This window comes from Amblyomma maculatum, chromosome 5, assembly GCF_055883805.1.
Source record: "Amblyomma maculatum isolate TAMU_Amacu chromosome 5, ASM5588380v1, whole genome shotgun sequence".
NCBI classification, from domain to species: domain Eukaryota; kingdom Metazoa; phylum Arthropoda; class Arachnida; order Ixodida; family Ixodidae; genus Amblyomma; species Amblyomma maculatum.
The window spans coordinates 135,288,145-135,313,571 of NC_139348.1; the positions used below are offsets into that span (position 1 = coordinate 135,288,145).

Here is a 25,427-nt window from a genome sequence, read left to right on the forward strand (position 1 = left end):
GCACTGTAGTGCTGTAGTTTCATTCAGGCGTTTGCGCTCAGTCACCGTTTACATCTTGTAAAGTCACTGGAACTGAGGAAATGCCGCAACCGCCAGAGCTGCGCCATTGCGCGCCATCGCGGCCAGTGGCACTTTGTGAATGGTAATAATAATAATAATTCAACCTGACAATATTTAACTAATTATAAAAAAAATGAGCAGTGGACATGGAGGAATTCCTTCCTCCGTGGCAGTGGACGTTGAAATTTATACCAATGTTTTCTACGGCTTTCTCGGGACTGCACGGCCGCCGTCGACACAACGGCGCTGAAGTCGCATCGTTTTTGTATTTTCAAAAGACGGATGGACGTCGTTAACCGCGAAAGCCGTTGGTTGGCTGGCGCTCCCGCGTTCCCGCCACCAAGATGTCCGTTCCGTTAAGCCTTTCTGCGGTGGCATCATTCAGTGCTTAGCTCGAGCGCTTTCAATTAGCGCCAGTGCAGCTGCGGCTGGCTCGTTAAGGCGCGTGTCACTGTCGGCCGCGCAATCTTGTACGCACTTGGAGGCGTCCCGTGCTGCCAGCGGCGTCGTCATGTCGTCGGACGGGCTAGACGAGCTGGACGATCTGCCGGCAGGAGGCAATCAGCAGAATGGCGAAGCCGCCGCCGGCGGCGGCGGGAACAAAGGAGGCGGTAAAGGCCGCCTCTCGGTGGAGCGCATCTACCAGAAGAAGAGCCAGCTGGAGCATATCTTGCTCCGGCCCGACACCTACATCGGCTCCGTGGAGCCGATCACACAGAGCATGTGGGTCTACGACGGCGAAGAGAACGGCGGCATGAAGAACCGCAGCATCACCTTCGTTCCTGGCCTCTACAAGATATTCGACGAGATCCTGGTGAACGCCGCTGACAACAAGCAGCGCGACAAGAGCATGGACTGCATCAAGATCGAGATCGACGCCGAGCAGAACCGCATCTCTATTTGGAACAATGGTAAGGGCATCCCTGTCGTCGAGCACAAGGTGGAGAAGATGTTCGTGCCAACGCTCATCTTTGGGCACCTGCTCACCTCGTCCAACTACAACGACGAGGAGAAAAAGGTGACCGGTGGCCGTAACGGCTACGGTGCCAAGCTGTGCAACATATTCAGCACCAAGTTCACAGTCGAAACCTATTCCAGGACCGAGAAGAAGCTCTTCAAGCAGGTAAGACGGCGCGGCGACTAATTCCGCTGAAGGCTGCGATATGCGTAACCTTCGAAATTTTGTGTGCACGAATTGTCTCCTTTGACAAGAAGGCTAGTGGAAAACCACGCTTTCTATTGATTGCGCTGTGTGACGGATTCCTAGATCCTGCAGTTTTCCTTGTTGATCACTCGGGTCGTGGTCATGACTAGTGAAAGTAGTACTTTATGAACGTTCTTTTTTTGCATAATGATGAGCAGTGTAGTTGGCCGTGCGCAATTGGCAGTGAATGGGGAGGCATTGACCACTTACTCGGTGTGACCTCATTCATTCAAGTGTGCTATTTAGCGGTTGTGGAAGGAAGAAAGCGCGGTTTTGCTACTTTCATTTAAATAGAACATAATTACGTGCAGGTGCTCAGAAGTTTTCCGTGCCAAAAAGTTGCGATAAAGCTTAATTGGTGGCCAGGTTAAGATATGCTCTCAATATGAAGGGTGTGCATTGAACTTGCCTGCGCGAATTTAGTAATACAGCTCGCAGTGCCTGACTGCGATCCTGGTCGCCGAACAAAGGATTGTTTTTGCATTTTCACACCTGTGCATACTTTAGTGTGCTTGTTAGAGTCAAAATCAGCGCTGGGACCATTGACAACACGCCTTATTCAAATCACTGTGATTAGCCTGCACTAGTTTGGCCTGACTGTAGGCTGACTACAAAACAACTGTGGTGATGTCATCATAGCTCACACTCAGTGACATTAACAGGTCATCAGGCAATCCCAAATTAAATTCGTATCATTTACAGCTTTAAACAGAAAGGAGATTGCAAAATAAGTATTTGGCAAACTGTTTCCATGAGATAGGGATTAATTACATTATGGTTAGGTATAGCTAACCAGTTGCTTTTATATGTTCATGGTGCTTGGGAAATTCAAAGAGCGGGCCAAAATTAGGACCTGCCTTAGCCACAAGAAATCTTGTAAGGTAAGGCAAGGAAGATGACAGCATGACATGAGGAAAGAAAAAAAGCACCCCGAAAAGTGCTAAGAAGCTTGGAGTGTGGTGTTATTTCAAATTGGGAGTGTTATGACAGAAGCATTAAAAATATGTAGTTTTACTTCTTTGTTAGATGTAAAACAATAAAAAATGTATGACGTTAAAACATTTCACCAGGGAAGCTTGTTAAGAATCGATTGAAGTAGTCGGGGTGAGCATGTTCAGTTTACCTCTCATTTAGCTTGCGTCTATGCCACAGAGACCACTTGTGTCGTTTTAGGAAGGTGATGGGTGTGTGTATACTACACATATTTGAACCAAGCCTGTGCACTATTCCAAGGACCAGGTCTGTCCTCTACTAGGTAAGAAGTTGCTCATTGCTTTCACCTATGCTCTCCTAGGTGTGGGAGGATAACATGAAGAAAACCACTGATCCCAAGATCCGGACCGAGCCAAAGGGCGACGACTTCACCAAGATCACCTTTCAGCCAGACCTAGCCAAGTTCAAGATGGAGAAACTGGACGCCGACACAGTCGCCCTGCTGTCACGTCGTGCCTATGACGTGGCTGGCTGCACACGTGGCGTCAAGGTCAGAATCGTAATGTTCATTTTGCAGCAAATGATGCGGAAGGCGCTGAATTAATCAGTTGAGTCCTTACCTGCCATTTTACAAACAGTATCACATAGAAAATAATCCCTTTCTGGAATGGAATTTAATTGCAGTGTAGCCTAGTGCTTTAGATTTGCGCCTGAAAAACTATGTGGGCACGCCGTAGTTTCCTTCCAAAGTCAGCAGTTGACAGTGGCACTTGTATTTCATTTTCTTTGTCTTTTCTAGCTTTATAAGCTCTGCTTTCAATGAAAATGGCCTCTTCACATATTAGAGTGCTGTAATCATTTGATGCAGACCAACTTCAACCCTTTGTTAGGTGCTGTAAGTTGTGCATGAAAATTTCGTACAAATTTTGGTCCCATATGTAGTCTCCTACCGGCGTGTCATGTTTGCATTGTTGGTTTTTTAGTTTGCTGCGTGTTTTCTATAGGGACCGGACAGCTGAACGGGTGGCGACGCCTCTCGGCGCATCGCTCAATCACAGGAATGCGCCGGCCCCGGTCGGCGCATTGCCAGCGCATTGGAGCGTACTGTTTGTCGTTGGTTTGTGTGGAAATTGGAAATCCTAAGGTTTAGATGACGTTATGCGTGAATATATCCTCAAGAGAACAGAAAGTTGGGCTACTTGTGTGTGAATATGTCCAGTGAAATGAAGTCTGGCCAAACAAGGCTGGCGAAACGTGGTGCGTTGTTGGCTCCACTGGCAGCTACGCAAACTCGTCGGACGTTTTTAAGTCGGTTCATTTCTACGGGCTTTCACTGAAGAATGAGTGGCGGATGACCTAAGCATGGTTCTTTGAAAGGCAAATGCACGAATCTACGTATTTGGTTACTGTGTGGACATGGAAAGTGCCGAATTTTTTTAAATTCCGCTTGCTACCGGATGCTCTGTGCCTTCTGTTCCCCTGGAGTGACGGCACGAGAGTCTCGGAGTCGAAGCTGCAATCTTTCATCTGTAGTCACTCTATTGACAATTGGAAATCGAAGTAACCCAACAGCATAAGTTACAACGCTAGCATTTCCCCGCCTGTGCACAAGAAAACCTGTGCCTGTGCACAAGGAAAAAGAAAAGGCAGTTCCACCATCGTCGTTCGGGCTGCGTCACGATCTTCAGTGACGAGCAGAGACAATGTTTGTGCAGATACTTTCACTGACATAGTCAAATTTACTTTTTTCTCTTAACAGAAAGAGCAGATAGGAGACATGAACAATTCCTATTACCATGATCTTGTCATTTTTCCTCTTTTCGTTTGTCAACCAATGAAAATGCGCTGAGAGCTCTGCGTTGATACTCTTGGAATTTGTTAACATTTGTTTGTGGCATGTCCATTTCGCGTAATAAAATCACTCATTTCACAGCTGAATCAATACCGCATGGTCCCAAATTGTGCTATCGGCTTCATATAAAAGTCGAACAAGAAAAAAAAAATACAACTGAATTGGTGGAAACGAGCATAAAGGTAGCATTGTTTTTTTTTTTATTTCGAAGGCGTGGAGCAGTTTTTTTTTTTTTCGCATTCACGTTGCACCTGACACGGCTTTGCGCATTTTCTCAGCAGTGTCCATTTCCTGGCCCGCCTAAATACACGTGTTTCTCATCGGCGTTTTAGTGAACGTGAGACTTCCTGATTGTGGCGTAGTATGACAAGACCGTTTCACCTCTCTCAGAAATTGCTTCTATGGCCAATGTAAACAGATTTAGCAGCAGTCCGGCAAGCTGCAGTGACAAAGTTGTAAAAAGAATGGCTTTCAGTTATCCGGATTCCTTTACGTGCAAATAGAAAACTACATACATGGTCGTGTCCCCTCACACTCATCCGGTATCGAGGTCAGCTAGGTATCGGCCCCGCAAGTTCGTGGTACGCTGAGAAAGTAGACCACCTTAGCGAACGAGCCAACAGAGGGATTCATTTAACAAACAGAATGCTCTCTTAGTTGTCGGTGGCTTATCTTACAACACATCACACTGTGTGTGTTTTTTTTTTTTTTTTCGATTGTATTTAACAGTTTGACAGTATTGAACTATTGCCTTCAGATGTTCAAGGCAGGTGCGGTCAATCGCAATGAACTTCCTGCGCTGAGAGAACGCTAGCAGGAAATTTAATTTTTTTTTCTTTTCACAATCTCCGCAGCATGTCGGGAGAAAGGCATGTATAGTATCAAATTTTCTAAGTCAATTATATGTAGCAGCTCCGACGTGTTCAACAAGAGCATTGCCGTATATGTAAAAATGATGCTGAGGTGGTATTACTCATTTGGCTTACATTATGGTTAAGTTTGATAGTCTCAAGGCCGGGTTCAGTGAGCTGTTGTAGCGTAATTGTGCAGGAAGTCCTGGAAGTATACGTGTGTTTGTTATTCCAACCATAAATAGGATCCTACTTTTGTCTTGCTTGTTTATTTTTTTCCTTTTACAGCTCTCGTTGCAAGGTTGAAACTGGAATGTCATTTGCTATTATTCTACTCTGAATCGTTTGAGTCTAGCTATTACCAAAAAAAGACAGGTGCAGCATCTTTTTCATTTTACATGAACGCTGACCATTACAACTACCCCTACTACGACGCCACGGCTCGGCGGTATTTGATCTTCAGGCAGATTTCGACTAGACCTAATATAAGATAGACGCGCAGTGCAGGCGCAATTCCCGTCTTCGAAGTCGCCTTAACAAGTGCTTAACGAAGGTGTTCCTAGCGCATGGTGAAATCACGCGCGCAGCATTTTCGAGTATATAACAGACATACCATGCGCCGGACGGTTTCAAAAAAAAAAAAAAAAACACGCACGCCCTGCCGAGAACGGCCCTTTTCTTTTTCAAGATTTCCCGATCAAAAAATACTTGCGATTACTCAAAGCAGCTCAAAGCTCTCAAAGCCACACCGCAAAACGACGGGTAAGGACAGGCTCAAAAACGCCTCGCAGAACGGAAACGACTGCGCCGCTCAGCTGCCTCGCCATTCCGCTGTTTCGGCACTCCGCCGCGGGCGGCGCTGTTCCACCGAGGCGACGGTGGCGCCATGCAACGGGCGCCCGGTCCCTATACGAATGGTGTTTTGTTCCCCTCCACTGTAGTGTGGGTATTGCAATAAATAAGTGAATAAAATGAATTAAAAGCCAAGGAATACTTTAGCACAGCTCTCAAATGTGCAGTAATATATGTGCGCAAAAAGACGAGACAAAGAGGTGAAGTGGACAGCGACGGCGCAGAACTGACAACTCTGTCAGTTCTGTTGTCAGTTGTCAGTTCTGCACCATCGTTGTCCACTTCTCTTCTTTGTCTCGTCTTTTTGCACACATATATTACTGTCCATCATGGTTCACCAACTCGCCCAATCAGCCGTTCTTCTACAGTTCTCAAATGTATTCATAAATGATTCGAACTTTAGAAATGAGGGTCAGACATCCTGCACGTGAGGACCATGGCCTCTCTGAAAATGTTAAGCAAAAATGACCCCATGTGCAGTTTCTTTTCTTTGTAACTGAAGTATTGACTAGTTCTGTTTGAACCTTCAAAATACCCAGAAATGTGGTGCAACGAACACAAACACATGCGAAGAGAGACAACACACGCGCACACTACCAACTGTTGTGCCTTTTCGCATGTGTTTGTGTTTGTTGCGCCACATTTCTGGGTATTATGCAGCACCAACTAGCCCCTCAAGTTGTTATTTTGAACCTTCAAGTCTCTGTCTCTGTGGGTTAAATGCATTAGTTTCCTTTGTGAAAGGGCGCAAATGATATGTGTGGCTACGGGGCATGTATCTTGCTCTAAGTTGGTGCGTGCTTTTTTCCGAGTTGTGGAGCACGAGCAGCAGCTTTTCTTTGTTAACTTGCATTGGGGGTGGAATGTAAAGCCTAGGCAGTGCTTTGTGTTTGCTCTTTCTGAATATCCCAACCTTTCGCTGCTTGAATGTATATCTTCTCACAGATTAGTGGCAATCCAGTGCTAATCGAAACCATGTGTAAGCTGCCTGGTTGTGCACACTGATCTGCTCTAAAGCTGGCATGTTGGTGCTAGTGAAAATGAAATGGCCATTTTTTTCCTTGCCTCTCAATAGTATCGATTTCAAAAACTGCAAATGGAGAAACCTGCGAGGCATGTTTGAGAAATAGCACAGGCTGGCTGTGTTCCGGTAGAAGTTCTCTCGTACTAAACTGCAAACTCTACATGATTTTGGTGCCATCTGGTGACGACAATAGACACTGTTAGAGAATGTTTTCCTTTCATACGTGAAGTGGGAGCACTATACAAAGCAGGTTAGAATGTATGTTGTGCTTTTCTGCGGGTTCTGAAGTTTAAATCCTGAAGTGGGTTAAATTTGACCCCTGGCAATGCAAAAGGGGCCATTCTTTTGAGGGTTTTTTTAAGGGTTATTTCAAACGTAATTCTAAGATTTGTAACCCATTTGATGGGTAACTCAGGGGATGAACTGCAAGGAATGATTGATGGGCTAGTCAGGAAAAGTAGAAAGGGAGGCTTCAAAATCAATACGCAGAAGACTAAGGTAATGTTCAACAGTCTTGGGAAGGAACAGCAGTTTACATTAGGTAGCGAAGCACTGGAAGTAGAAGGTGAATATGTCTACTTAGGACAAGTAGTAACCGCAGATCCTGGCCATGAAAGGGAAATAACAAGAAGAATAAGATTGGGATGGAGTGCATTTGGCAAGCACTCTCATATTATGATTAGCAGCTTACCGGTATCGCTGAAGAGGAAAGTATACAACAGTTGCATCTTACCTGTACTCACCTATAAGGCTGAAGCGTGGAGGCTAACCAAGAGGGTTCTACTTAAGTTGAGGACAACCCAGAGGGCTATGGAACGAAAAATGGTAGGGTTAACATTAAGAGATAGGAAGCGTGCAGAGTGGGTCAGAGAAATAACTCAAGTTACTGACATTCTAGTGGAAATGAAGAAGAAGAAATGTGCATGGGCTAGACATGTAGTGTGAAGAGATGATAACCGATGGTCACTTAGGGTAACAAACTTGGTTCCAAGGAAAGGAAAACGTGGCAGGGGGCGGCAGAAAGTTAAGTGGGCGGATAAGTAAAGAAGTTCGCAGGGGTCAAGTGGATGCAGCTAGCTCAGGACCGGGCTAATTGGAGGAATAAGGTAGTGCTCTTTGCCCCGCAGTGAGTATAGTCGGATTGATGGTGATGGGTGTTCTACCATGCTGCAGGTCTACCTGAACGGCAAGCGGTTACCCGTCAAGGGCTTCAAGGACTATGTGCAGCTCTTTCTCAAGGACAAGGAGGACGAGGTAGGCAACCCCCTCACGGTGGTGCACGAAATGGTCAACGACCGCTGGGAGGTGGCCGTGGCGCTGAGTGAGACCGGGGAGTTCCGCCAGATGAGCTTCGTCAACAGCATCGCCACCACCAAAGGTGGCAGCCACGTTGACTATGTTGCCGATCAACTGGTCAAAAAGACCCTGGAGAGCGTCAAGAAGAAGAACAAAGCAGGCGTCAAGATCTTAAACAAGCAGGTCAAGGACCACTTGTGGATCTTTGTCAACTGCCTCATCGAGAACCCCACGTTCGACTCCCAGACCAAAGAGAACATGACTCTGCAGGTCAAGAAGTTTGGTTCCAAGTGTGAACTGAGTGACAAGTTCTACAATCAGGTGAGATAATCATTCCTCTGCACTGATATCAGGTGTCCATACCTTACACAGTGTGGTATGGATCTTTCTTGTGGGCTATAGTGGGAGTTGCTTGGAGACTTTCATATACGTATCAGGTGATTTAAATGTTACACAACATTTAAAAAAAAATTCAACAATTCGAAAAGTATAGATCGCAGCTTCATGTGATTTTTCACAGAAAAGGACAGGAAAACAGAATTTTTTTCTAATGATCAAAAATGTTGCTGGAATGGTTACATTTCACACCAAGATGGCTTCTGCGAGACGATGCCTGCCGCTACTGTAGCAGTAAATTTTAAACTATTGAAATGAAGACCATGTTTCGTTTTGTGCGGTTCTGTGAAAACTGTGTTGTGCCATTGTTTACACTTTTTAGTTTATCGAATTTTGACTCCTGCGTTTTGATCACTCGTTATAAACTAGCATGCAGTGGCCTTAACACTGCTTTGGCTTTCTGCGGATATTCATTGCTTTGACCAAAATGCACCCTACTTAGACTGCAAAAGCGCATTTGTCGTTAAAATGTGGTGCCCCATGCCGTTGCTGCTTGCGCAGGTGCTCAAGTGCGGTGTGGTGGAGGCCGTCATGTCCTGGGTGAGCTTCAAGGCCCAAAAGCAGCTGGGCCAGAAGTGCTCGACCAAAAAGCATTCCAAGCTGAAGGGCATACCCAAACTAGAGGATGCCAACGATGCGGGCACACGCAACTCAGTCGACTGCACGCTGATCCTCACCGAGGGGGACTCGGCCAAGAGCTTGGCCGTCTCTGGCCTCGCAGTTGTCGGCCGGGACAAATTTGGTGTGTTCCCGCTCAAGGGCAAGATCCTCAATGTTCGGGAAGCCACCCACAAGCAGATCTTAGAGAATGCTGAGATCAACAACGTCATCAAGATTATGGGCTTGCAGGTGGGTCGAGGAGTCAGAACTGGTCTTTAGTGTAGCTGGGAAGCATTTATCAAGATCTTGCAGTTGCACTCTGCTTTTCAGAGAGCTAAAGACTAATCAGCACAAGAAATTCATTAGGGAGTTGAGATTTCTTGGTTGAATGAGGTGATTTTTGTGGTGTGTCAAGCAGTTGTAAATGTTTGTGGGCATGTACATTCTTGATGATAAGCAGTGCCGTTTCAGTGAGCTCCATTTGAGTCTGAATTGCATAGTCTCCAGCACAGGTCTTAAAGCGAAAGCTTTACAAGCCTAGTGGCACAAATTTGGCCGTGTATGCACAATTGACCTTGAACAAGAGGAGCGGAGCAGTGTAACCACATGACTTACCGCTTCGTTGAGCTTAGCCTTGCTGCGCCTGTACCACATAACTAGACTTTGATGCAACCGCATGGCGTAGCTGCCGACTTGATGCTGCCTTCACTTGCTTAATGAAAGGCAGTGTTCGTGCATTTCCTATTCAGAATAGTTTCTTGCTATGGATGAAGCAAATTAGCCGGAGCTGTCGTTCGAGGGGGTACTCGCAGATGTTGGGCTTAGTCCGTTTATCCGGTCGACATTGCCAACATTGTGAGGGATTTAGTAATCGATAGGGAGCGTGAACGCTCTACACGGACAGCCAAAACTGGTGAGTGGGAGTTTTGCCTGGCTCAACGGCTAGTGAAAGGTGTAATAACTATGCATGTCTTGTTAGGCCTGACCACAGCTAAACTGAGGCTTAACGAGGGTTGGTTGAGCTTAGTCACAGCCATTCTTTTCTTTTTTAATCGCACTGTACGAACTCTCCTCTTTCGTCTCTTATTGCACACTCTTTGAGTGCGCAGCCGCAGTGTAGGAAACCAAGAGATTCATTTGGGAAAGTTCTGCTGGAGCGGACTCTCGCGTAACCTTCCCTCACGGCCACCCCACTCCGTTTTCTATTTAGCCGTGCTAGCTGTAAAGGAAAGGTGCGCGAAAGCTGCTTCAAACCGATTCTTAGCTCTTTGCCTAAAATTGGAGCAGGTACAGTTGGATGCTGAGATTTGCCTCCCTCTTCTGTGCAGTATAAGAAAAAGTATGAGTCGGTGGAGGACCTCAAGACTCTACGTTATGGCCGTCTCATGATCATGACTGATCAGGACCAGGACGGCTCACACATTAAGGGCCTGCTGATCAACTTCATCCACCACAACTGGCCCTCCCTGCTGAAGCTGCCCTTCCTGGAAGAGTTCATCACGCCCATCGTCAAGGCCACCAAGGGCAAGACAGAGTTGTCCTTCTATTCGCTGCCCGAGTTTGAGGAATGGAAGACAGCCACCGACGACTGGCAACGCTGGAAGGTGAAGTACTATAAGGGTCTGGGTACCAGCACGGCCAAGGAGGCCAAGGACTACTTCATGGATATGGCACGGCACCGCATCAAGTTCAAGTACCAGGGAGGCGAGGACGACCGGGCCATTGAGTTGGCCTTCAGTAAGAAGATGATCGAGCAGCGCAAAGAGTGGCTCCGCAATGGCATGGAGGAGCGCAAGCAGCGTCGAGAGCTAGGACTGCCGGAGGTGTACCTCTACGGCAAGGATACGCACAACGTCACCTACGAGGACTTTGTCAACAAGGAGCTCATCCTGTTCAGCAACATGGACAACGAGCGCTCCATCCCTTCGCTGGTCGATGGGCTCAAGCCTGGCCAGCGCAAGGTGCTCTTCACCTGTTTTAAGCGCAACGACAAGCGTGAAATCAAGGTGGCGCAGCTGGCCGGATCCGTGGCTGAGCACTCGGCCTACCACCACGGTGAGGCGTCCCTCATGTCCACCATCATCAACCTGGCGCAGAACTTCGTTGGCAGCAACAACATCAATCTGCTGCAGCCTATTGGACAGTTTGGCACCCGCCTCCAGGTGAGTCTCTCACTTTGGATCCTTATGTTACAATGGTAGCTGTTAATGGCGCATTTCCCGGATTTGCTGCAGCTGTGTAGCAGGAGAAGCAACTAAGAGCAATGGGGTTGGTGGCATTAACCACACTGCAGGCTTTGTAGAATCCTCTCCGTGCATTGGCAACAACTGTACTCATGACTTCATTGCAGGAGGGGGGAAGCTAGGAGCCCTGTTCAGCCAATAACGAGGGAGCGTTAAGGGGAGACGCGGGTCTTAAAACGGTCGAAAATGGTCAAAAAGTCGATTTTGGGAAAAACTCATTTTCGGAAGGTTTATCCTTTCGAGCATCTACAGTAAAATTATTAACGCTGAATTCGGTCGGGAAATGCGATAAAATCGGCTTTCAAAACACCACGGCAGCGACGAAATGGCCCCGAAAAGAGAGACTTTGTTCGAACTTCCCGCGCGCGCCGCCGGCGTTGCAGCCGGCCGATCGCCGCCATCTTGGGCTTGTTTTGAAGCTGGTTTCTTTGTGCGCAATTTGAGCTATCTCAAAATGGCGTCGCTCAAGCCGAGCGGCGGTTCGGGCCGGTTTCCCGAAGGCCGTTTTCGGGTCGCTGATTGGCTCGCACGCGGCGCGCTTCGCGCGCGCGCCGTTCTGCGCCTCCCATTGGCTGGTGTGACCGTCTACGTCATTTTTTTTTTTCTTTCTCTTGCGTTCGCCGCTGTGGCTGTCGCTTCGTGCGCGTCTGTTTTTGCGCTCGTGTTTCTCTACACGCCGGGTTTCCGCCTTGTGCCGGGAGTTTCTCTTTGCGATCGAGATGCCGGGAGACAGTCGATTGAAACCGAGCACGCAACGAGCTTTTGGAAGCCGGAAGAAACGTCCGTGGAACAAAAAACAGCAGGCAGCGGCCACCAGTGCGTCGCCGGGGCCTGCAGTGCCGGACTCGTTGGATCCGCCGGGTACATCAAGCACGCTGCCCGATGACGACACCGCGGGACCAAGTTGCAGCACGAATCGTATCTCGGATCGTGGCAAACTTCGTGTTGATGCTGTGTACTATTCGTCGACCGAGCAGGCGCAGCGTGTTGAGCGGTCGGCGCAAGCAAAGTCCGTTCTGTCGGAAAAGTCGGCAGCCCAGCGCAAGTTTGACCTTCTTGGCGTCAGTGCGGATTACCAGACAGCTGATGCCGGTACCCAGTTCGCGATTGTGGACTTGAAGGTTTTGAACAATTTTTTCGCGCAAGCGAAGTGCGGAACCTGCGGCGCAGGAAGTCTGCGTTTGAGCAAGGCAACAGATAAGGAGTACGGCCTTGCTGTAAAGCTTCTGCTTGTCTGCAAAAACTGCGATTTCGAACAGAAGCAGTTCTCTTCCCCAACTGTTTGCCTGGTGGAGCTCTCGTCTCCTTGGCTCCGGTCCTCACTTTCACCTCAAAAAAAACACACACACACAAAAAAAAAAAAAGTCAACCCCTAACTTCTCGAAAGTAACCTCTATAATTTCATCACACTTACACATTCGACATTTTTTTTTTAAATGTTTCCTTGGATGGAATAGGACACTTTTTGTTTTGTTTTGTAGGGAAACAGATAGGGAACATCTGAGTAACATCCGTTGTCGAAGATTCTTCCCAATATTTTCTGCACTCAGTGTCAAAACTTCAAATGCGTTTTTCTCAGCTTCATGTTTTTTGGTGACATGACTAGCCTTACGGAACTTTTCATTGGGTTTTTGTGGTGCAATTTTAATAAATCTTATACCGTTGAATTCAGAAAGGTTTGAACTGTGGAGCTATGCTATTTTTATATTGCTAAGTTGAACATATCAAATTTATTGAACAATAATGTCAGCTAATTATATTTTCGGATTGTGGGGCATCTACATAATTGAATATTTTTATACTGTGATGTACATCAATGATAATATAAATAGCATAGCTCCACATGGCAGGTCTTTGGCTACAACTACATTTTAATCGGAACGAGAAAATATTGAGGGAAACTGTCCTAACGACCCGTAAGAAATTACCAAATTAGGCTTTGGTTATTTCCCAATAACATTAGAACTAATTGAGATAGAGTAAAACTAATTACATTTTTGAAAACAGGAGGAAGAAATACATATACACACCCAATTTCGTTATTATATCTCTAAAAATAAAAATTTTCATTTTAAGACCAGTGTCTCCCCTTAAGTGGGTTCCTCGGGGCCTTGTCATCTGTTCGCGGCTCATGCAGATGCGGTCGTAAAAGACTGAAATGATCCCGTCTAGTATGTACCAAGCCTCAAAAAAACATTCAAATGTTTAGGATAGCATTTTTGGGCCGCGTTACGCTTTTTGTCATATCTGCTCTTTTAGTTTGTTGCAAGCAGGTGAAACCACGGTGGCAACTTTAGCCCAGCGGTGCCATCTGGTTTTCCAAGCTGAAAGCATTTTTGTTAATGCACCAACTTTCTTCTTTAGCCCTGGGAGAGGCAAAAATCTTCGTCCAAAGTAGGATACAAAGATAATTTAGCACTCATGTATGTTACTGTGGGTGGGATAAGTCCAAGTGAACATGCAGTGCGCCATTCATGACCATTGAACAAGCCGCAAAGGAAAAAAACATTACCAATGACAAGTTGACTCTGCAACGAGACGGCCTGCTTCAAAGTGCACCGCCATGTTGAAACCGTGATTTCATCATACGCAAAAGCCGCGAGCGCTAAATTCGGGAAATAGCGTATGTAAGTCGAGTTTACATTAAGGATTGATTTCAAATAGCACTTTGGGAATGCGTGCTTTAAAAAAAAAGCATGTCATTCCATATGACTTACGGCCACTTTATACTGGCACTACATTCCGCAGTGTAGGGCCGTCGCCTCCGTACTCATTGTAGCTTTGGTAGAGCGGCATGGAACTACTCAGATAAGAGTATCTTGCATCATCCCATGTGCCTCTGAGCAGAAGGGGTGCCAGTGTTGTGCAGCTGCTGCAGGTGATGCATTCAGTTACTGGCTGTTGCTGAATGTTGCATTACTATGGTGAGGTAATCGTAGCCTGGTTATTACTATTTTTTGACTGGAGCATTTGGAAATCTGGGAGAATGCCAGTCCTATTTAAATTGATAGATTGGGGTCCCAACACTGTGAAACCAGAGAGTATCGAATTTGAGGGTGTCATGGAATAGTTGTGCAGGTAATTCAACATTTTTATTTTTTTAAAAGTGGCAGTAGATTGGCTAATCTGTAACCTAGAAGCACAAATACGGTGCACCCACGGCAGCGGCAGGCGACTTGCTAGCGTGCCAACAGCCCACTGCTCGTTATACATTCAAAGCCAGAGAGGAACTAGCCACTAGCTATTATGAGGTATTTAATCATGTTCTCAGTAGAATGTAAGTAAAATAATTGCTTATTAAAATAAGAGTACAGTTTGTATGCCTCAAAGCCTCTGGCAAAAAGCTTGCGGAGCAAGAACTGCTGCTAGGCTTTGAAGGCTCCGCTCTCTAGAAAATGGGTCTGCGAGAAACAATCCACAGTTTGTATAAGTAACACCGGTTTATTCTGGGTCAACAAAAAAATCATATCGGAACGATACAACATGGGAAGGCATTGTAGAGTGAAGCATACATTCGAGGCTTGTGGCATCACTACGACATGATTACAAAAAGAAGAGGGACTGTGCTTTTACACGACGCGGTAAGGCAATACAAACTAGGGCATGAATTGGGGGTGCGGCACCAGAGACATTGTTTCGCGCGTGGCAACAACTCGCGCAAACAGCCTAACCCTTCTCTGGAGGCACTGTTTCCGTCTTCGTCTTGGTCGGACGCTGCTCCGCCGTCCGTGTTCAGCCAGGATGCATCGCGCCACTTGCTGACAACATGACCGCGTCCTAGCCGCGCTGTCCCGGCAGAGCACATGTCACGCCCCATGCCTCCGCAGTTGCACGATCTCTCCGTGCGCACCAAGACTGAGTGGAAGGAGCGCGCATAGTTCAAAAGGCCAAGAGGGGCACGGGAGCCCCTCAACTTTTAGTTTGGTTTTACTGCATGCATGGAGAAGGAATACAAGATACGGAATGCCCCACCCTCAAACATACCAAACATCTTGTCACATCGTTTTTGGCATTTTCACAAGCTAGCTGGTGCCACACAGATGCCTCTGTGTAGGGAGTGGGATCAAAGAGTACCTCTAGGACAAGCACTACTTGTAGGGGTGCATATCAGTGTATCCGGTAACTGAGGTTGAAGTTTAATTTATCCTGCAGTTTTGCTGTATACTAGTGAGCAGGATTTTCTGTGTGGGATTATTTGTGTTCAATATAGGCAATATTGCGAGAAACCGAGGTTCAATATATAACCGGGCTCAACTGTATTGCAAGTTTATGGGCCGATTGAAGAAGACCCGTGTCAAATAGAGTGTTGATATGTTCAGAGTTGTAGCGACTTGCTTGTTTTGCAAACCTATCAGTTGTTCAGTGCTCACTGCCATGGTTGCTTCTTTTCCATGTGGCCTCCAGGGTGGCAAGGATGCTGCCAGTCCTCGATACATCTTTACAATGCTGTCGCCACTTGCCCGGCTCATCATGCCGGCATTAGACGACTCAGTTCTGGATTACCTGTTTGATGACAACCAGCGCATCGAGCCAGAGTACTACATCCCCGTGCTCCCGATGGTGCTGGTGAATGGTGCTGAAGGCATCGGCACGGGCTGGAGCACCCGGATCCCCAATTACAACCCACGAGAAATAGTGGCCAACTTGCGGAAGATGATTGCTGGCGAGGAACCAAAGCCCATGAAGCCCTGGTTCAAGAACTTCCGTGGGTCTGTGGATCAGGTATGGTGGGAACGTCATTCTTTGTTAGATGCGGGGCTAATAATAATAATAATAATATAATAATAATTGGTTCACAGGAAAAGATAGGCACAGTATCTGTCACGCTTGTTTTGTGGACACCTGGCCCGCGCCATAAGGAAATGAGGAAGGTGGAACTGAAAGAGGAGCCGTAGTGGAGGGATACGGAGTAATTTCGACCACTTGGGGTTCTTTAACGTGCGCTGCCGTCGCACAGCACACGACGCTTCTTCGTTTCACCTCCATCGAAACACAGCCGCCGCCGGTTGTAGATGTGGGGCTAGGCACTGTTGTTGAGTGATGTCTCCAGCTGCCCTTTCTAGGATTGCCAGGTCTTCTGGGAAGAAAAGTGGCAAAATAATCTGAAAGGTAGTGGAAAATGTAGTCAGCTGGAGCAAACATTACATTTAATGGCTGAAACATTCGGTGTGGTATGAGAAAGCTAAAGTTTTCAACTTTTATTTTACTGCGATACCTGTGTCAGTTTCTTTTTTTTTTTTTTTTTTTTTTTTTTTGATCACTTTCAAGCACCTGGCGAATAATTTCGTAGTCGGTGAGTTCAGCGCGCAGAGCTCGATCTCACTGTCAGCGTTAGCAAACTCCATCATCACTTCCACGGGGCTCCTGCAGCGCGCAAGTACTCGATGAAGTCAGCAGATGAAGACTGCAAGTCAAACAGCTGTAATTTCCTCGCTTCGATGGTTTTGTCCAGGAGGCGGATGAGGACGGCGGTGTCCGCGCCATCAGTAACTGCCTGTAGTTGACGCGGCGATGTAAACAGCGCACCACTCGTGAATGGCGACCGCGACGACCGACGACTGTGCACGACGGCAGTACGGCAGAGCTGGCACTGGCGGGACGGTGCAGCAAGCGGTGCCTGCTATCGAGGCTATACCGGGTATGCGAGGTTCCGATGGCATTATCAGCGGACGATATGACACGTGGGTTCGAGGTTGCAGAAAACCAAAATAGTACCGGCATTGTTTTCGTTTTTGGATAGCTTTGAGTCTCGAACCGAAATAAAAAGTCCGGAAAATTGAACGAGAATGATTTCAAACATCCGACATTTTGGTTGATGTTATACATTCACTCTGAAGAGCGTGGCGGTGCCCTGGCAAGGTTCTGATTTTCAGGCAGGTCCGGAAAATTTGGCGTCCAAAATATCGGTCGGCGACTGTACTAAAGACTTAGAGAGACGAGTTCACCCTGTATCACCAGCTGGCCCTTATCGGTTTTGTCTTGCTTGACCCTACCAGTTTTTGCCTGGAAACTGCTTGTAATGAAAAGATGCTGACTGTTCCGATTGTGCTATGTCTGGGTTTAACTGGGTTTGCACTTGAAGGTTGTTTATTATGAGTGGTATGCCGAGCATCACAGGGCGTGCCATGTTTGTGCAGGTGGAGCCCCAGCGATTCCTGATCAGTGGGGAGGTGGCCATCCTGAGCTCAACGACAATTGAGATTACAGAACTGCCCATCCGCACGTGGACCCAGGCCTACAAGGAGTCTGTGCTGGAGGCAATGCTGCATGGCAGCGAAAAGGTGCCCCCGCTCATCACAGACTACAAGGAGTACCACACGGACACCACTGTGCGTTTTGTAGTCACCATGACCGAGGAGAAACTGTCCAAGGCCCGAGACGAGGGCCTGCACAAGGTGTTCAAGCTGCAGAGCTCACTCACCACCTCTTCCATGGTGCTGTTCGACTCCAAAGGCGTCCTCACCACCTTCCGCACGCCAGAGGAGATCCTGAAGGATTTCTACACCACACGCCTCGAGGGGTGAGACTGCTCTTTTGGGCCTCCAGTGTGGGGTCTAAAAATGAAATCTATAACGGCTTGTGCCGCAGATTATTTGGGCAGTGGTGATGAAACTGCGTAAAAGTTGCCAACTGATTCTTAAGCCTCAGTGGGCCCCCACCCTATTAAAAATTGTGGGGATAACTGTCAAAAAATTGCTTTCCTGCCAAAAAAGCAGCTTTTAAAACTTCATTTCCCAGTCATACTTTCCACATGTCTGCAGCCAGTAGTACCACAGAAGTGCGGCTAAGAATCATGCTGCAGGTTCACTATGCATGGCGAAAATGTAGTCCACTTTCTTAAGGCAACGACAGTCACAAGAACTGAGGGAGAGAGAACCCACGGGAAGGAGCTAGTTGTAGCGAGAACTTCTGACTGTGCTGCTGCCCGGTTTTCGGTGCAAGCGCATAGTATTGTGTGACGTACGATAAGGAGCAAATAGCCAAGGCTATCTAAGCCAATGCCTCAGATATAGTGCTCCAGAAGATTGGGCAGTGTGTCGACCGCGCCGCGAAATGCATGGGAGCGAGGGGCCGCTTTTGCGATGACGGAGGCGCCGCAGCGCAGAGGGCGCCACCAGCAGCTGGTGTGTCAGCCGTCCGGGCGCCCGCGTATGCGCGCTGTGCGGCGGGGCGGATACCGCGCGGACTGTACGTACGTTCTTGTTTGCTTGTGCGTCGTCTCGAGCTGTTCGCGACAAGATTTTACAAATATGCCGGTTAACGGTGCTCAGTACTGTTAGCAATCACCTAATTTATTTCCCATTTTGGCCGTCGGCAACACCTCGGGGAAGTAACATGACAGGAGTTGGCTCCGAAGAAAACAGCTTGGAGAGGGCCGGCATACGACTCGCACAGCACGCTTCACTCGCCGTACAGCTTGCTTTAGCATTCCTAAAGCACCCAATTCACGTCCAGAAATGTAGTCGTTTTGAAAAGAGGGCTGTGTGGAGGCAGGATGTATGAAGAAGTGAAACATACAACACGTGCGTTTGAGCGCTGACTAAAACTGGTCACAGTAACCCCATTATCAAAACAGTCCAAAATGGTATATTCCGTTGTTTTTCACGCCAACTATGCCGACTACAGTACGTCACTGAAGCCACAAGAGAAGTCGGCATTCAGTTTGAATGAATTAAATGTGGACTACCCCGCATGGAGGTAGAGATAAATAAAGTAAGGACATGAAAAACGAACGACACCACGCCAACTGGCTACTGAATAACGGAACACAGTGGGTCAGGAAAGGTGGAAGAAGTGGGAGGTAAAGGTTTCACAGGGAAATAAAAAGAAACATGTCGCCTACCAGGGAGGGAGAAAGGGGTTGGTGGAAGGCACGCAGCGCCGTGAAAAGAGCGACCGCGAATGTGAATAAAGGTTCAGAATTTTCGTGCGGCACGGCAAACGCACGACGAAGAAAGCAGACAGCTAAAGACGAAGAAAAAGAGGAAACAACCGAGCATAAGAACCAAATGAAGGCCCGGGAAGAGGAAAGTAGTGCACAAACAGGCTGCAATCGAACGCGTATAAAGATATAAACGTCGAGATTTAAGAGACAACAATTTGTGAAACTGGTTTGGTTTGTGGGGTTTAACGTCCCCAAGCAACTCAGGCTATGAGAGACGCCGTAGTGGAGGACTCCGGAAATTTCGACCACCTGGGGTTCTTTAACGTGCCCTGACATCGCACAGCACACGAGCGCCGTTCTTTTCGCCTCCATCGAAAAGTGGCCGCCGAGGCCGGGATTCGATCCCGCATCCTTGGGCACAGTTGTCGAGCGCCGTAACCACTGCGCCACCCCGGCGGGGTAATTTGTGAAACTGTACACTAATCTAAGAACACACCATTTTCTTTTCTCTCCATTAGCTGAAACATTGTTGTAACGGGTAGCTTTATAAATACCCAGACCAGAAAATGTTTCCATTCTAGGGTGCGCAAGCCACCGGTAATATGCAAGTCATTGCCTCCAGAAGGTCGCTCCAGTCCTGCTTTATGTACATACAAAAAAAAAAAATGAATAGCTTTGAAAAAGAAATAACGACGGAAAATAGAGGACGCAGAGCCTATAGGGTATGCTTAATTCGCTTCCGCTAGATCATCCTTCTGCGAAAGAGAGGTTGTGAGGCCGGCACGGTTTCTCACCACGAACAAAAATAGCGCCATAAATTCGAATCTAGGTCGCAACTTACTCAAAAAATTTGGCTCGGATGCACGGTCCTTTTCGACTGCTTTGCACTTCAGATTTTGCAAATTTCCTGTAAAATGTGAAGGTTCAAAACGTTTACCTACTTGAAGCTTCAGAAAAGCTCCCACTTGAAGCAATGAAATTTAATGTGTTTTTGCGGCTTCGCTCTTTGCGAAGTAAGCGAATCACGACAAGAGTTCCCAAAGGGAAAATAATTAAATTCCCTTGGAAGTATTTCACGTATAATATTAACCTTGTTAACAATTATAGTCTGGTTAGTACTGCAAAGAGCACCCGCGGCAAGTAGCCCGATTATATATAGTCCGGTAAGCAGCAGTTGCAAGTATATCCAGTCAATTACTGATATTTCATACCACGCACTCAAAGAATAAACACACATTATGTCCGCATTTGATTTCGGCATTATATTAATTGCTTGCGTATTAGGTGCTTGTCATCTTTTTCGCATTTTTCCGCTTTCTCTCGGTGCGCGCTAAGAACTGCGTCATAACTGCCAATTTGACGCGCAAATATCAGTGCTTTTATTTTTGTTTGTTTGCTCCGTACCATTTGATGCCAGTAAAGCGTCCGCACTCAAGTGCCGACTATGAACGTATTACGTACGTATGTGACGGGTTTAATTTTTCATATTTTATTTGAAGTAATGCCCCAGCTGTACTTGACTTTTTGTTTTGTTTTTCATCTAAGCAGCTGGTTCACCCTTTGGTTAGTGGCACGCAAACAAATGTCCCCGATATACGTAATTGTTAATCACGAACAAAGAATAAATGCTTGAGTCGCTTATACCTTGTTTCATTTATTTTTATTTTTTTGTCGGTAAATACCACAGTGCTTTAAATTAGTACGGTAGTGAATAAATGTGTTTTGCTTGCACACTGTATTTGTAATTTCTATAAGCGGTGATTAGGGCACATAAAGAACACCGATTAAAGAGATATATTACAGATTACTGACGATTTAAGATAACCGTTGTTATGTATTAATAAGCGCAAGCTGCAAAATGTAAGCAGGTGTTCGTAAATAAGGTTTGTAAAAAATAGGTGTTCCTAAAGAGGCCTTACGGAGCACAAGCTTTGATTCGCAGCCTTTATTTCCTTACGGGAAGAACAAATGCAAAACACCACGCTTCATTGCAAACATTAAGTACAAATTGCTCATCTGGACGATTTGTAACTGTCCGTAGGAAGAAATGTTGAGAGTTTCAGATAGCGATTCAAACAGCGCGCGCTGCTCCGAAGGACTACCCAAGCGTGCACGATGTCTCCCGATAGACGTAAAAGAATGGCAGGGAGCAGTTTAAGCACCTGGAATAAGTAGCCTCTTTATTAATTATCACACTAATTGCGTAGCGTCTGAAAATCGCTCCAAAGAGAACCGCAACCCTCCTCTATACTCCTGCTATCCCGCGGCCGCTACGCGCCGAGCGGCGAACGTGGCACCCCTGTTGCACGTCGCGCCCTCTCGCGGGAGTCGGTTCTTGTCATCGCAAAAGCGGCCCGCTCTCAGGCGCCGGTCGTCACACTGCCCAATATTCTAGAGCACTATACCTCAGACTCCTCAAACTACAAAACATTAGCCGTGAATACATAGCCGTTTTTATGAGGCATATGATGATTCCTCAGTCAAGTCCATATTTTCGAGGTTTCGAAAGATTGGTTTGCTACCACCTCTCCGTGTTGTACAAAAATGCCTGTGTGCAGGGCTTACAGCCCAAGTGTCCTCTAAGATGTTGAACCTGTCAATATTTTTGCTGTATTTGATCTTTGCTGTGTTGAATCCATGCATATTCATTTTTTTTTCTTTGCTTGCAGCGATTTGCATCACAACATTTTGCAGCATGGAAACTATGTCAACAACTTAGTATGACGTCTGAAAAGAGTGCATGCTTTTTAATGCGTTATCGTTGCTACTGTTATGTTTCTATGTTTGCAAATGTGATGTGTGAGTGGAGATCACATGTAAACAATATGCCACTGAATCGCATTGTTTTCTTTTCTTTTTTTCTGCAGGTACAAGAAGCGGAAGGCATACATGATGGGGCTGCTTTCAGCGGAGGCCAAGAAACTGGAGAACCAAGCTCGTTTCATCCTTGAAAAGATTGACAACCTGATCAAGATTGAAAACCGGCGCCGCAAGGAAATGATTGGGACGCTGCGCGAACGGGGTTATGACCCAGATCCGCTGCTCGAGTGGAAGAAGCAGCAGAGCCAAGAACAGGACAAAGCGGACACGCAGGACGATGGAGAGGATGAAGCGGAGGAGGGGGAGAAAGAGGGTGAGGCAGGCAGTGCCAGCTACAACTACCTGCTGGGCATGCCATTGTGGAGCCTGACGCGGGAACGCAAAGAGGACCTGCTGGCCAAGCGGGACCAGAAGCGGGAGGAGGTAGAGACACTACGGAGGAAGACGCCCGAGGACCTCTGGCAGGGAGACTTGGATGTATTTATGACCAAGCTGGAAGAGGTGGAGAAGGCTGAGCGAGACGAAGAGAATGCATCTGGGGCCAAAGCAGCGGGTCTGAAGTTGGCGGCATCCAAGGGCGGTCGGGCCAAGGGAATGTCGAAAAAGATGGAAGCCGAGACACAGCCATCGCCATTTGGCGAGCGTGTCGAACCAAAAGTGGACTGGGAAGCGAAAAAGAAACCAGAGAAAGGCGCGGGGCCTGGCCGGAAGCCCAAGAAGGCAGAGGAAGGCGGACCGAAGAGTGAAGGAGGAGAAGATGGTGATGGTGTGACGCCAAAGGCTGCACCACGCAAGCGGGCACCTAAGGCCCCGAGCGAAAAGAAGAAGTCGCCAAAGAAGCGGCGTAACAGCTGGTCGGGGTCTGACACGTCGGACGAACAATCGGCAATGAGCTTTGGCTCGGATGATGAAGAAAGGCCAGTGATCCCGCCTGAAAGGCAGACATCACGGCGAGCGGCACTAGCCCGGCCAAAGTACAAAATAGACGACAGTGAGGAAGAAGATGACGATGATGACATGGGTGAGGCAAAGCCTAATGAAGGTGTCATCGAAGATGGTGGAGACTCTCAGGAGGCGGCCCCTGAGGAAGATGGCCAGGAGAATGGCAACCGCGTTCGAAGTGCATTTGACAGCGACAGTGATAGCAACTTGGAACCTCTGACCAAGCGCCTCAGTCAGGGTGGGAAGGACAGCTCTGAGAATGCATTTGACTCTCTTTTTGGTGGTGCCAGCTCAGCAGGTGGATCTAAAGCCAAGGGTAGTGGCTCTGACGGTGAAGCACCACGTCCAGCACCCAAGCCAGCTCCCAAGAAGGCACCAGCAAAAAAGAAGCCCCCAAGGAGCGACTCTGACGCTTCGGACATCGATGAGGAAGAAGCGCCCAAACCAAAGAAGGCTCCGGCTGCCCGCAAGCCCCCGGCTCCCAAAAAGAAGCCGGCACGTAGTGGTTCTGATGCGTCTGACTTGGATGACGATGATGACTTCAAGCCCAAGAAGGCAGCAGCCGCACGAAAGCCTGCGGCTCCGAAGAGCCGAAAGAAGAAAGCTGCAGACTCTGATTCGGATGGTGTTCCAAAAAAGGCGAAACCGGCAAAGAAAGCAAAAAAGGCAGCGTCCTCGGATGACGATGACGGCGAAATATCGGATAAAGACACTGCAGTGTCTATGGCACCACGTATGACAACGGGCCGTGCCAAGCAACCGGTCAAATACAACTTTGGAAGTGACAGCAGTGACGATGAATTCTAAGCAGCTGCACCCACCTTTGTTTGCTTTTGGATCTGTTGTGTTTCATTCTTCGTAGCTTTGCTTTTAGACTTGTTGCACAAACCTGTCATTTTCCCCTCTTTTTCATGGATGCCACCCCATTCACTTTCCTTTTACATTCCATGTGCTTCTGCTCACCGTTTTCTTTCGTTTTCCTCGCAACCTCGTCATTCTCTGTTCTCTGGACACCCTTTCACTTCTGGTAGGGTGCTCTAGAAAGGTCTCTACGGGCATAAGCATCTCACTCTTGCTTCAGCAAAGTGCCCCTTTGGGGCTTTCATTACTTTGCAGCGATGTACCTTGCACGATAGTAAGTCTACGACCGTGTGCTGTGGGGAGAGCTGTAGAGCAAGCAAAATTGTAAAGCAGCTCTGATATCTTGCTTGTCTCTCCATTATTGGCAGTGCCACGCATTGATTTGAATTGTAAGTTGACCCCACCTCCCCCTCTATACTTCGGAATTTCAAATTTCAAGAATATGTAGACTTACAATCGTGTAAATGTGGTAGTGATTCAGCAAAGCTGTTGGCATTGTTCTTGTTTGCTTCATGTTCATTTTTTCATTACCGGTGATGTATCACTTTTGTTCATGTCAGCACAGTCTGTATTACATCTGTCCTCGACGCCAGAGGACTCGGCATAGATCATCACATTTTTTCCATTACGTATAGGCTGAAGCAGTCTTTATTCAAGCGGTGGCAGCGGACACGCCTGATACATCAAACGCGAGCACTGTGTAAATAACGCACATCAAAGTTTTGAAGCATCATTCACCTGGGATGCTGGATTGGTTTTTTGTTGGACTTATGCTGATGTTTAGCTTAACCACGAAACCAGGTTTATCATGAACTTGCTCATCAAGACTGCGTGCTTTTGCTCACTATTTGTTTTTAGTAGCTTTCTGAATGGTTTTAGCTCTTGTGAGATGTGGAAATGCAATCCTGACAACTTTCACTTAGCATATGCTGTCATGTTCATTGCTCGAAAACTGTAATGTACGCTTGTCTGCCTACTGAACCTTTCTAGCGCATTGTACCACCACATCCTCCTCAGCCTTGCATTTTTATGTTATTGACTCTACTACACGATTTTATCCTGCCATTGCGTTAACACGTTATTTGCTGGCATGCTCTTGACTGAGGCATATACTGGTGATGTACTTTCAGTTATAGCTACCATGTGCTGTCATTGTTTCGTTATGCATTTAACAAACCGAGGTGCAAAGCAAGGAAGCTTCTGCTGTTTTGTAGGCCTTGGGTGTGTGCAGGCGTGGTTTTTAGGAAATGAATACTTATTTAAAAGAAGAACATTACCCTCATGCAGATTTGCTCCAGGCATTTTCCAAGTAGGGAAATGCCTTCATTTGTGATGTGTTTTTAAGTGTAAGATACAATAAATGGTTTGTGCATATCTTCTATTGAAGCTTCCATTTCTATCACTGCTAGATTTTTGGTGTTTGTGCATCAAATACATCCCTGATGACCCTCAAAATATTCTGCAGGGAATACATTGCTAGGAGCTGGTATCTGACGTGCACATAATACAAACATTTCTATGGCAACCCAGTTCGACATGTCAATCACACAAGAGACACTGAAAAAGTCTGCTCTGCCACCATTCGGAGAATATTATGCATATGCATTC

At 47.1% G+C, this 25,427-nt stretch overlaps 1 protein-coding gene across 1 annotated transcript; it reads left to right on the plus strand.

Moving 5' to 3' along the window:
• The first annotated feature begins 323 nt into the window (after positions 1-323).
• LOC146189649 (DNA topoisomerase 2-alpha-like) lies at positions 324-25,200 on the plus strand. The gene is made up of 8 exons (XM_084604405.1): positions 324-1,183; positions 2,559-2,747; positions 7,950-8,393; positions 8,970-9,317; positions 10,397-11,230; positions 15,716-16,033; positions 17,449-17,831; positions 22,064-25,200. The coding sequence occupies exons 1-8, from the start codon at positions 572-574 to the stop codon at positions 23,763-23,765; spliced, it is 4,830 nt and encodes a 1,609-aa protein (XP_084460531.1). The 5' UTR covers positions 324-571; the 3' UTR covers positions 23,766-25,200.
• The last annotated feature ends 227 nt before the right edge of the window (positions 25,201-25,427 follow it).

Bases quoted from the DNA above. Each gene is read 5' to 3' on its own strand.
- LOC146189649 (XM_084604405.1), top strand. From the start codon at position 572: ATGTCGTCGGACGGGCTAGACGAGCTGGACGATCTGCCGGCAGGAGGC. The intron at 8,394-8,969 runs GTGAGATAATCA...CTGCTTGCGCAG, and splicing joins GTGACAAGTTCTACAATCAG to GTGCTCAAGTGCGGTGTGGT. The intron at 11,231-15,715 runs GTGAGTCTCTCA...TGTGGCCTCCAG, and splicing joins AGTTTGGCACCCGCCTCCAG to GGTGGCAAGGATGCTGCCAG.